At 40.8% G+C, this 13,373-nt stretch overlaps 1 protein-coding gene across 2 annotated transcripts; it reads left to right on the top strand.

Moving 5' to 3' along the window:
* The first annotated feature begins 3,243 nt into the window (after positions 1-3,243).
* Positions 3,244-13,337, top strand: adamts13 (ADAM metallopeptidase with thrombospondin type 1 motif, 13). Of its 2 annotated transcripts, none has more exons than XM_062417734.1 (29): positions 3,244-3,422; positions 3,734-3,800; positions 3,928-4,061; positions 4,389-4,472; positions 4,642-4,766; positions 4,865-5,011; positions 5,476-5,610; positions 6,180-6,330; positions 6,432-6,536; positions 6,645-6,796; positions 6,906-6,969; positions 7,301-7,427; positions 7,510-7,658; positions 7,758-7,878; positions 8,018-8,098; positions 8,186-8,367; positions 8,496-8,649; positions 8,757-8,886; positions 8,963-9,142; positions 9,306-9,504; positions 9,578-9,680; positions 9,765-9,894; positions 10,073-10,249; positions 10,325-10,529; positions 11,282-11,600; positions 11,695-11,838; positions 11,935-12,114; positions 12,790-12,965; positions 13,076-13,337. In XM_062417734.1, the coding sequence occupies exons 1-29, from the start codon at positions 3,345-3,347 to the stop codon at positions 13,229-13,231; spliced, it is 4,155 nt and encodes a 1,384-aa protein (XP_062273718.1). In that variant the 5' UTR covers positions 3,244-3,344; the 3' UTR covers positions 13,232-13,337. The 2 variants fall into 2 exon arrangements, with proteins under 2 accessions (XP_062273718.1, XP_062273716.1); XM_062417732.1 differs by having other exon boundaries at positions 3,244-3,458.
* The last annotated feature ends 36 nt before the right edge of the window (positions 13,338-13,373 follow it).

The following is a 13,373-nucleotide window of genomic DNA, read 5'->3' as shown; positions in this document are numbered from 1 at the left end:
GCTTAGTATTCAGTGCCCTTCCCTGCAGTCCCTTATTGAAGTCAACTGCAGTTCCAGTAGTCTCATAATAATAGGGGGTGCAGGCTGAGTGGAGGAGAAAAAGGCCATGGTGAAATGAGGTAAATTAATGGAAGAGATTCTAATCTTTTTTTTTAATGCTGTAGATCTGAGAGCAGGTGGCACTTGAGTAAAACCTTGATTCTATTTAGAAACAGAAATTAACTTCAACTCTGGCAGTGTGAATTGATTACTCACGTTATTTGTAATTTGTAACTTTAGACATAAACTGTACGCTACACACAATTGTGGATGTTGTGAAGGCGCATCAATTAAGGCTATTCTCTGAGATTGATTGACTTTTATATTAGTTGGTTTAGAATGATAATCACCTCAGAACATTTTATATTCCTTTCTTTTGGTTACAGCTGTATCACTGACAGAAGTCACCGGAGAAAATGCAACACATTTTAGGTCAACCCATTCTTATAGATCACAAAACAGTGTTTCTAGAGACAGAGACATCCAGAATAAAACATTTCATGGCTGCCACTAACTCCCATTTGTTTTTTGCATCTGAAAGTCTTTTACATTATAAAGTGTTGAATTAGTATGTGGAGCATCATCATTTGACACAGTCACCTCTCTTTCTACCTCTTTCTTATTTAAAATGCACATGACAATAACACTTCCCCTGAAAATGATCATGTGTAATTACTCATGCAGATATTTGTACATTTATCTGAAACCACACACTGTGATCATTAAATCATCATCAGTGCAAGGGCATCATTAAATGCCCCTGCAGTGTCTTTGCATCACTGTGATATGCTAACGTATACTAAAACAGCTGGGGGACTACTGGAAGAAAACCACGGCCTGGAAAATGTCAGTAATGTTTTGTTGTGCCACTGAGTTTCAGCACCATCAGTATTGCATTACAGGCTGGAAAGTCATCATCTCAGGGCTGACAGTATGACATCAACACAATATTTGTCTTAATTAGCAGGAAAAAAAGAAGTAAAACCTCCATCACCAGGAGGAAATATACTTGAGTTTACAGAATTTCTTATGTTACAACTAACTTGAGGAGAGAGTCGCTCATACATAAACAAAGCACATAACGATTTAGAGAAACATCCATATATTTGAAAAACTGATGTTATGAGGCCATTTAGTGGTGATATTTTTATGCGTAGCTGTAACTTTGATTCAACATCTGATCCATCACTGTGACAGTTTTATAAATAGTCACATGCCAAACTTTGAACAAGAAGCTTTAGTGAGTCAGACATGGAAAGTGTGTGGGATTTAAGCGATGTCCCCTGGTTACAATAAGTGATTACTGCCAAGATTAAAAAACAGCAGGGTCAAGCCAATAAGGGATTCCATTATTTTACTGGTTGTTTCACAGTAAGACACATCTGTGCCCACTAAGCAAGATTTCCATGCCAGCTATTGAAATGAGCATCCTCTTAGAATCTAAATAAATATTTTCATAAAAATTATCCAAGCATTAATGCTTATCATCTATCTAATATGCAAAGATAAAGACTTGAGATGATGGGATGCCATAAAGAAGAAGTTGAACATTTATAGTTTTTGCACACATGAATCTTTTACAACAGTGTGACAGATGGAGGGAGTGACAAAGAGCAGCAGATGAACGAGAATCATTTTATGTACAAGCCAGAGCCGCTCCACATAAATGCATCTGAAAAAACTGAGAACACATGAAACACTGAGAGGTTGGGCTTGACAATATAAAAATCAAGTTGGACTAATGTCTATCCAAAGTAGTAACAAGTAACATACCATTTGGCATGCCTTAAATAATATTCATGATAGCTTTTCACATGCATATGAGAAGCAATTACCAGAATGATTGCAGGGACAGAACAACAAAAAAGTAGTTTGTAGTTGTTTCTTTTCAATTTATCAGAGCAACAGATATAATCCATTTTCTGTGATGAACTTAATTCTATAAAGAACTTCCTCCTTCTTGCAACCAAACAACTTTTTCCTGAGGCATCATCTGTTGTGCCCACTTGAGTATCCCATATGGCTTGATATATATAATTTAGGACATTATAAATATACAATCCCTAGCTTCCTCTGAACAGACATGAGGATCCAACAACACTTATCACAGTCTGTTATGCTCAGTAAATCCAGCAGGGCATTGAGGTTTTAGTGGAGCAGCGATGCTGGTGGAATGCCTGTGACACCCAGCTGTTAATACAGACTGACAACGGACAGATATCTGGCAGACTAATGGCAGATGGGGCTTGAATCCTCGCTTTATGGAGATAAACTATACCCCCTCAGGAAGGAAGGGAATGAACAGGAGGAGAGGAAATCCATTTTTCCCAGTATAGTGAAACAACATTTTATCTGTAAGGTTAAAAGAAAGAGAAGAAAAAAAACTGCCTGTTGGCGGTTGCTGGATATATTATTATCATACTGAGTGTTGATTGGGAACAGGAGGGAAATGTTTCCTATTAAGCGATAAAACTAGATTAACCGAGCAAGCCAGCATTGTTGTAGAAGTATGACTCAATCTTAAGAGCCCAATTTGAGTCTATTTATATCATCAAATGTGCAGAAAACTAGAAAAGCTTGAGTAAATCATATGAAAATGTTTAACGTCATTACTAGACGTTGGATCATTGGCCCCCAGGAAAAAAAAGAACTTATCATTTGTTGTTTTATTGTCTGCATCATTTTCACTGTGTAACCCCTGCTTTACATACAATACAATAAGAGTTTTAATGTGTTTGTGCACATAAGGGATGTGATTTTATGACACTCTTGTGGAATGTGTGTACTGTGTTTCTCCAGCGTCTTTATGTAAGACCATCCACAGGATCGTGTCTGCCCTCTAATGGCTACAAAAGGCAACAACACACACTATTATTTATGGAAATTAGAATGAATTCATCATTAATTGCAGCTGTGAAAGGACTAAATATAAATATGACATCCAAAAGGTAGATTTTGGTTACTTATTCAAGCATTCAGCTGCAATCACTGATTCTGTCTCATCATCAAAGTATTACAAATACAAAAGGTCTGTTAATAGTTTTCTTTGCTCAGTGATGAAAGGCAAAAAATGACACAAGCTAGTCATAGTACACACAAAAAAGCTGACCAATGAGAGCTGGCCTCTTGGTGGCACAGTGCTGAAAAAAACAGCAAATGCCGTGTGTCATCAACTTTGTCCCTACTGTTTACCTAAACACGTTACTCATACCCTCTCGGCTTGGTCCTCGTCCTGCTGGGCAGGAGGATCACATACTGTCCTAGTGCTAAAGCAGATCAGGTAGACGCACAGGAAGAGGGGAAACATGTTTTTTATGACTCAGCTCTGTCTGCTGCTGCTGAGGCCTGGCTTCGCTGCTCTAATGAGATCTCCATTGGACGAAGTAGGTGGAAAGCTGCGGGTGAACAGGAGCACTGTGGTTAGTGATTCAACTGCTCAGGACTTCTGCAAAGTACATTGAACTCTTCAGCTCTAAACTGTTTATCATCCTGTGAAAACACACTCACCTGCAGAGACTCATAAACATGTTTTACTGGATTTACATGATGGGACTACTAAAAAAAAAACACAAAAGCCTTAAAAAAAAGTTTGTATTTTCTTGCTGTATTTGGACCATGTAGATTTAGTTACAGAATGCAAGCAGTTGTTTCCGGAGGACCTAAAAATGGTGTAATTGTTTGTGTTGTTCCACAGCATTTTCATCACTCCTACCATCAAGCAGACATAGTTTCTTATCAGGGTTCTTCTCCTGATGCCTCAGGTATGACTGTCTGTATCTGAGCTGTACAATTAGTTGACAGCTGTACATTTTTAACTACAAAGCAGTTGTTATATACATAAGCAGATCAATGCTCTGTGTCTATACTATGTCTTCCCTTTGTTCACAGATAGTGGTCGTCTGCGTCGGTCGGCTCTGTTGCCTGATATCACCCACCTGGAACTGCTGGTGGTGGTGGGGCCTGATGTCCAGCAGGCCCACAAGCAGGACACAGAGCGATACATCCTCACCAACCTCAACATTGTAAGTGTGAGCACAGTCATTACAATAAATAGTCAATGATGTTTTTCTGGATTGATTTCTATGAGTGTGTATGAAAACTTAAAACATCCTGGCATAGTAAATCTAAGTATAGATACTTAGTATTTACAGGAGTGTAAGGCTGCAGTGAGGAGTAATCAATAAACAGTGAAGGCAAGTAAAAATCAACACAAATGAGACGGAAAATCTGATGTATGTTGAAATGTTTACACAACCAGTCGGGGAGAGTGCAATACCATACTATAGCCCCATTAAACCCTGAATATCCTGAAATGTATTAATCTGACTTATATTCCAATTTCCACCCAGGCCTCAGAGCTGTTGAGAGACATGACGCTGGGCGCCAACATGAGGGTGCACCTGGTCCGCATGATCATCCTGTCAGAGCCTGAGGTCAGCAGCTCCTTGTTACAGTGAAAGTTCAGTGTATATGAACCTTATTGTATGGGATTTAAGCTTTCGATCAGATGGATAAGATAAATATCAGTGTATATTAAATTAGAGAGGAGACGATTGAATGATCATTTGGTTTTATTTGCTGCTCCTGTGTTCCCTCTTCTAGCCAGAGATCCAAATGTCTACCAACATCACCTCTTGTCTTAGAAGTGTCTGTGATTGGGGAAGAAGGATAATCCCCTCAAATGATACAGACCCACTACACGCTGATCTTCTCTTGTACATTACAAGGTTTGCTGCCTGTAGCTGCTGTACTGTAAGTAGATGTTTTGAATTTTATGGGTGAGCAAAAACTGTTTTATAATAAATGTGTCTTCCTTCACACACAGATATGACCTGGTTTTGCCTGATGGGAACAAGCAGGTCAGGGGAGTAGCACAGCTGGGTGGGGCTTGCTCCAGTGAATGGAGCTGTGTGATCACAGAGGACACAGGGTTTGACCTGGGGATCACTATTGCCCATGAAATTGGCCACAGGTAAGGTAGAATCAAGCAAGTGTGATCATAGGAACACATGTATGTGTTTCGAACTTTAACTTATGGGAAAATATAACCATTATTTATTTATTTGTTTGCATTATTTATTAGTTTTTGCCTTCTGCTGGGGAGATTAATAAGAAATGCATGCATAATTACTGTAGTGGTATATTAAGTCTTTAGAGTTGCAATACTAGTTCCTAACTGCCAGAGAACAGCAGGTCTTCTAATTAAAATGGCCAAGTGAGTACAGATTCTCTAATCTGCAAATGTAGTGATTATTTAGTAATTTATTCATTAATTAGAGCAAGTACAGTATTACTCTAAACTTCAAATCTGATAAAGAAATAAGAAATAGGAAACCTTCATAATCCTAAACACCACATAAAATCGTAATTATGAGTTATTTATATGTGTCTGAATAACTTTAAATGTTTATAACAAGTGATTATAATTTTACCCAGTTTCGGAATCAACCATGATGGAGTAGGAAACGCCTGCAGCAGGAGTGGGTTCATGATGGCCTCTGATGGAGGCTACAACAGTGTGGATCTGACGTGGTCGCCATGCAGCAGACAGCAGCTGCTCACATTCTTCAGGTGGGCCAACCTGTTCTGAGCAGCTGGGCCTGAAAATGTCTCTCATTCATCATGCAGATTGGGCACTGTTGAAAGGGCATTTCATCTATAAGTCATATCTTAATGTTTTCAGCTTGGGGTGATGGAACTGATTCTTGTTTTACATTTTCAGAATGTCCAATGAAATATTTGGTTTTGATTTGAAATTCTTTACAACTATATTACATGTTAAAATACACATTGGACTGGAATATTTACTTTTATCCCACTGAGCTGCTGTTGACACAAAGGCTCAGTGTCTTCAAGAAGACATTTATCTGGCAAATGTAGTCACTCTCAAACTCTAACACTGTCTACACTTTTCAAAGCTTTTGAGAAACAAAGAAATACATGTGGTGCACCAGTTAAATGCAGTATTTTTTGCAGTTACTTTTGCATTAAAGAATCGTCTTTCTATTGGTGCATAGTCTGTAATTGGGATTAAATAATCATTTTCAAAGGTTTAAAGTATGTAATATTATAGGTACATTGTTGTGTCATTAATATCTGTGAAATTGGGAATGAGATATCATGTGCTCTTGTGTTCCCAGTGAAGGGAAAGCTGAATGTGTAAAAGACCTGCCAGACCTGGAAGGCTCCCTACAGGACTGGAAGCCTGGTTTGTACTATGGAGTTGATGACCAGTGTCGAATAGCTTTTGGAAGCACTGCAAGAGCATGTTCTTTTACCAATCCAGACTTGGTAAATCACCTTCCATTGCAGCTTGATACCACCAGGTGGCATTTCACATAAAAAAAACACTATGTTATTACAATTGTAGTCATGTAAACATTTGTCTGCAGCCAGCCTGTCGTGTTCTGTCCTGTCACATTAACCCTGATGATGACAGCTCCTGTAAACGCCTCCTGGTTCCACTATTGGATGGGACAGAGTGTGCACCAAATCAAGTACTGACCTCTCTGATCTATGAGTAATTTTGGTGCAATCATTGACATTGTCATTATTTACTACGCTCAAGCATGTTTCTCAAAAAGGTGCAATCCCCTCTTTTGTAGTGGTGTTTAAAGGGGCGCTGTGTGTCCCCAGACAAGCTCACCTCCTCTGCGGTGGTGCATGGCTCGTGGTCTAGCTGGTCTGATTTCTCCCCCTGCTCACGGACTTGTGGTGGGGGAGTCACTTACCGCACACGCAAGTGCACCAACCCAAGGTAAAACATGTGATCTGTTATAGTCAAACACAGTGCTGAAAAATGGCAAATGACTGCACAATGTACTTAAAGTTTTACCTTAAAATATTTGTCATGTCTGATTTTTCAGACCTGCTTTTGGAGGGAATGATTGTGAGGGTCCAGATATCGGAGCTGAACTTTGTCACCAGCAAGTGAGTTCTCCCTGGTTATGTTTACAGTGGGCCTCCATACAGTAGGTCAATACTATTTACTCAGTGGCTCATTGAAGCAAGAATCTGTCTTTTGGTAGTATTTCCCAACCTACCGCCCCCATGAAAACCCTCAAAATTGGTTGACCGGCAATAAACAGAAAAAGAAGTAATTTAGAATTGGAACCATTATCAATTTTAGGTGAAAAATAAAAAACCCTGAAAGCCATAACAGTGTTTTGCAGTGGTGGGTGCAAACCTGTGACTTCTGACACTATCATCAACCCATAAAAGTTTCTAAAAATCTGTGTTTTTACCACCTGTGTTTTTGTAGCCATGTGAGAACACCCAGCTGGATTTCATGTCAGAACAATGTTCCCAAACAGACCTCCAACCTCTCTACCTTTTACCAAACACTGCCTCCTTCTACACCTGGATCCCTGCTTTAGGCTTTGCACAAGGTGGGCAAACAAAACATTTTCCATCTGAATACCTATATTCCTGAAAACATTCTTTACTGTGATCTGGTCTTGTTGTAACCAGGGGATGAGCAGTGCAGATACACGTGCCAGTCGGACAGAGAAAACTTCATAGTGAGTCGCGGCTCTCAGTTTATTGATGGGACTCGCTGTGAGTCAGACAGCCCGCCTCCCTTTGGCTCCACAGCTGCCTGTCTCAGAGGGAAATGCCAGGTAGAGATGACTAAACTAGATGAAACACACACCAGAGAAATGATGCAATGTTACTGTTGTATATTTAACGCTTTAAAACATCCGGTTGTCTCTTATCAGCTGTTTGGCTGTGATGGTGTGCTGCACTCGGGGAAAGTGAGGGATATGTGTGGGGTGTGTGGTGGAGATGGATCATCCTGCAGTTTGACTTCAGACTCCTACACTGGTGGTCAGGCCAAAGGTAACAAATAACAGCATGTTTTTACTGTACAAATTCAGGGGCAGAATCACAACAACGATCAATAATGACAGCAATAATGCAGCCCCTAATAAATGCATTATCTTTTGGTTTTGTGATAAATCCATTCTTTCTGTTTCAGAGTACACCACCTTTCTAACTCTACCAGTGAATGCCACACAGGTTCATATTGTGAACAGGGCACCACTGTTTACTCATATGGGTGAGTGGAATCACTTCAGGTTTAGGTTTAGACAACAGAGATAACAGGGCCAGAACCCTGAATTATTTTTGCCATTCGCCTCCACAGCTGTAATGGCCGGGGATCGGTACATTGTGTCTGGAATGGAAAGCATGGCACTAAATATGACCCACCCATCCCCACTGGATGATAATCGGCTAGAGTACCGTCTCCACTTGACCCTTGACCTTTTGCCTGAGATGGAAGAGCTGCTTCTGCCTGGACCGATGCAGCAGGAGATAAATATACAGGTCAGGATAGACAAGAATTTTAAATAAAAAATGTAAAGTGTACAAACATAATACAATAAAAATATAATGAAAATATTTCATGTATAATTTTAATATACATTGTTTAATCTACTAGTATCTCTTCCCAGGTTTATCGTAAATATGGAAAAGCATATGGAGAGAAAACAAATCCAAACATTAGCTACCAGTTCTATGTGCCTACCAGAAACGACATGAAAGACATCACACATAAAGGCAAATGGGTTGTCTTCACAACACCCTGCTCTGTCTCATGTGGATCGGGTATGTAATTGTTATTCACAACAAGTCATGTAGAAAAGCGCAAAAAAGAGAGAAGCTGTGTTCCTAAACAGAGCTGTTGTTTCTGCTTATATTACCTTTTCTTACAGGTGTACAGAAGCATATACAAGTGTGTGTAGACAGAGACACCAATGACCATTTGGAGGAACATAATTGTGATGCATTTCCCCCAACCGTACCACTTCAAACAAGCTGTCAACTCCCACTCTGTCCCCCTAGGTCAGGTTCTGTAGCACTGACATACACATACACCTCTGCACAAATGGATATACAACAATTGTTTATTGTTTTACAGATGGGTCACAGGCGAGTTTGGACCCTGCAGTGCCTCCTGTGGTGGAGGAGAGAGGGTGCGTCCTGTAAAATGTGTTCAGAAACACGGAGCCGATGTTGTGAAGGTTCCAGATTCTGAATGTCGGCCTGATTCGGCTCCAAATGCTGTTGAAAAATGTAATCTTCAACTCTGTCCAGCCAGGTATAAAATCTAGTTTACTAATTAGTGTTTTTCAATCACGAAGACTGAATGGGTTAGAATCAAATAACCTCCTGTCCTGCTGCCTCAGTTTCATCACTAACATTGTTTGCACCTGGGAAAAAAGTTGAGTTTTTATGTTTAACCCACTTGTGTTTGTTCACAGATGGCGTGTGTCAGAGCCAGGGGAATGTTCAGCAGTATGCGGGCCAGGAGAGGCAAAACGCGCTGTGTCATGTGTCCGGCAAGAGGAAGGTCAGGATGTTGAAGTGGATCAAAGCTTCTGTTCAAATCAAATAAGACCACCTGATTCTGTGCCCTGTGTGGTAGATGTTTGTCCCATCGGATGGGAGTCAAAGGGAGAGGTAAAGTGAAAAAAGACTCAAATCTTACTCTCATTTCAAAATGTGATGTCTAAATGTTACTTTTCTTCAACAGAACCAGCCTGGTCCAAAGTCTGGTTTGTTGCCACGCTCTAGACAAGCTCCTGTGTATGTCTGGAGTCCCGTTATCAGCCAGTGCTCAAAGACCTGTGGTAATGGTAAGTGAAGACATACACTCACCTTCACTCAGAAACAGCCAGTCCTCATCAGATAAGGTTACCCAAAGCCTGATGCCTGTGTAGGAACCCTGCAGGTGTGGTTTTCCTGTGTGGACCACCAGTCCAGACTTGGGGTGCCTGACTTCCACTGCGATGCTTCTAGCAAACCTGCTCCTCATTCTGAGACCTGCAGCACATCCCCCTGTCCTCCCATGTAAGACACACCATGACAAAATATAACGTATACAGTGTTTTAATGTGTGTATAATGTAATGCAGGAGATACAATATTTGTCTGCAGTCTACATTATATCAATTTTGACAAAGAGGTTATGTTATTGAATATAATAAGCATCTGAAAAGTGATGGTAGAATTATATTTTTGACAACCAGGTGGCACTCTAAGCTAGGAGTCTGCAGTGTAACATGCGGAGGAGGGGTTGCCAACAGGGTGCTGTACTGTGCTAGAGAGACAGAAGGGGAGGAGGAGGTGGTGGAGGATATACAGTGCATTGACTTTCCCAAACCCACAGCAGTGGTGTCCTGTAACACCCACAGCTGCCCAGCCAGGTAACATAAACAGAAAGACACATTTCAGTTTTTGCAAAGGTAAAAATCATCTCACCACCACTGTCCTTTGTCCAGGTGGAAGGTCCTGAGCACATCCCTCTGCTCTGTCTCTTGTGACTTGGGTATAGCTCAGAGGACTATGGCCTGTGTCCAGTTCGTCCACAGCAGGGAGAGTGTGGTGCCGGAGGAAACCTGCCATGCAGCTGTCAAACCGGCCACCACAGTGCCTTGCCTGGTGCAGATCTGCACCTACAGATGGGAGGTGAAGCCGTGGAGCCAGGTACATTTCACAAAATCGATTGGAATGTGAAGAATTGATTAGATTAGTTAAAAACAACAGCAGAACAAACAAATACAAATAGGTAGAAAATGTGGAATGAAAATATAAGCATTTATAAAATTGTTAAAAACCTTGAACAAGTTGTGTGGTACACGTGCATATCTGGAACAAAAACTTGGACCAGGTGCTGGACCAGAGAACCAAAAGTGTGTGTGTTTGTGTGTCTGCGTAGGTATGAATAGGAAGTTGGCTTATATTTTTAGTGGGGATGTTAAGTTTTACTCTGTGTTTTATTGTTTCCTTTACCTGCCCAGGGACTGCAGATGGAAAATAGCTAAATCTGGTACAAAGCATCTTTTCTCTTTTTGAGATTAATGTATTTTGTACATGGTCCCTGATATACATTTCTCAGTGTATGTGACTTGGATGCCTCAGATTTGTGTAACATGAATACTGGCCCATGTTTGGCTCAGATAGTTAGTACTATCTATATAAGTACTATATAATTAGTACAGAGGAACTTTCCTCCTTTCACAGATGAATGTGAAAACAGCCTTATAGTGTAAAACTCTGCACACACATTCTGCATGGTGAAGCTAAAAAAACTTTAAAACATTTTTGAGTGGACGGAGACTTTAAATAATGTTTTACTTGAACATTTAGCTGTTCCACTGTTTGTTGTGTAAAAAATGTTTCACTGATGTCTGTTTACGCATATCACACGCCTGTCACTGTCACTTCTTGCTCTCCAGTGCTCAGTGCCCTGTGGATATGGGATCCAGTCCAGAGCTGTGTCCTGCATGGGCCCCTCGAAGACTGAACCCCTCAGCCCTGTGTTTTGTATGCACTTGCCCAAGGCCCTTACCATCCAGGGTTGTAACATGGGTAGCTGTGGACACGTGCCCGCTACCTCAGACCCTACTGAACGTACTGAAGAAAGGGCTAAACTCACAGAAGAGGGACCTCTCCTGTCTCCCACCACAAGCCACGTGGGCCATCTTCCTCGAAATCCAACAGAGGCAATCACATTCCCACAAATCACAACAACAGCCACCCCAACACCTAAACCCAGTTAGTAGTTACAAACAGTCTGACTCTGCAATCTCATGGAGAGCTGAAAGTAGCTACAGTATTGTCGTGTTACAGTGTGTGTGTTCTTTACCAGGTGCTTGTGGGAAGCTACTCCTGGAACAATCAGGCACAGTAGACTTGAGAGACGTAACTGGCCGCTGCACAGTATCCATAGGTCGACCCTTGGATGAGGTCATTCACGTCAAAGTAGAGTCCACCTCTTTGGACTGCAGAAAGAGTGAGCATTATCCAATATGTGAAGGATTACATTTCATATGCTATGATTACTAAGGCAAAATGAATGCCTGCAACTTTCTGAATGTGTTCCCTACAGAGGAGTATGTAGCATTTTTTGACCGTCTGGCGTTTGTGAGGAGGTGCGAGCAGGTAGCAGGTAGTGAGCTGACCACCAGAACTAATGTCCTGCTCGTACGTCAGCATCTGCTCACGCCTGGGAACGGGGTTGTGCTCACCTACAACTCTCAAAAAAACATGAAGAAGAGTCACCATCAAGGTAAGACATCTGATGGTGTACATCCAAAATCTATCATGTAATATCTCAACAAAGGATGGTGATTAATGAGAGAGGAATTTTCACTTGCTATTTAAATTGAGTGTAATTATTAAGATAATTGAGCCCAATGTTGGAGCATATTGCAACATAAAGACTTAAGTTTGAAACCAGGGAGTGGGGGTGGGGGCAATATTGTGTATCCTTCTTGCATCCTATAATGTGAAGGGGATCACGGCCACATGTGAAAAATTTGAGATCTGATTTAGAACTCTGAACTGAAATACATTTTTCTCGTGGCCCTAGTTCCGTACTAATGCACTAATGCAGTGAAGGCAAACATAATGTGAAGCTTAAAATGTTATTTTGTTGTGACTGATTATTCTTAATTATACATTTTTGGCTGTACATGTGTTGGATTTTGTTATATTGTGCTGTTTTGTTTACCTTGTCCTCTTTTGCAAATTTGTAGGGGATATTTTATTCACACCTTACACTAAAGTGCAACAAACTAAAGCCTAAACACACCTCAGCATATATTCAACATTTTTAGTATCACTTAGTATCCATGTCCTAACTATCACATAAGATTGCATTTGACTGTACAGGCATCCATGACACTGTGTCTACCCCTGTATTCACAAATGGTGAGCTGTTCTTTATGTCTCTGCCATGCAGATTGTGACATGCAGCTGTTTTCCACCAGTGGTGTCTTCGAGAATCCGACAACGTCCAACAGAAACCACACCTGTCGAGTCCTCATCAACGCCCCTCCTTCAGTGAAGATCAGAATCCAGGCTCTGCACATAGGATTAGTGTTCAATGCCACCAACTCCCAGTCTACATACATTATGGTGCTAACAAGCTTTTTAACATGTGCTGTTGTTCCAATATATTTAATCTTGTGGAATGAAAAAGGGAGTTATAATTAATGCAACATCTCTGTCTTGTGTGTCTTGTTCAGATCCGGGACATGGATGTCCTGAAGACCAACGTGTTTAAAGGCCATCAGCTGTTTCAGTGGCACTCCTCCGGAAATATGGCAGAGATTGAATTTCATGGAGATTACCTGCATTCCAAAGGGAGCTTCAGAGCTGAATATACCTTTATACGTCTTTAATATTAAATATGAACTATTTTGTGGTGGTTTGAATGCAAACTTTGGAAGTTTCTTTAGTTGAAACATACTTGAGGTTTTGTAACATAAAATAAATATCATGAAGCCATTACCGTCTATTCTGTTGATGGAAAAGTAGAAAAAG

This window comes from Scomber scombrus, chromosome 4, assembly GCF_963691925.1.
Source record: "Scomber scombrus chromosome 4, fScoSco1.1, whole genome shotgun sequence".
NCBI lineage: Eukaryota > Metazoa > Chordata > Actinopteri > Scombriformes > Scombridae > Scomber > Scomber scombrus.
Note: the sequence above shows the minus strand (reverse complement) of the source record. Positions and strands in the feature narration are given on the sequence as shown.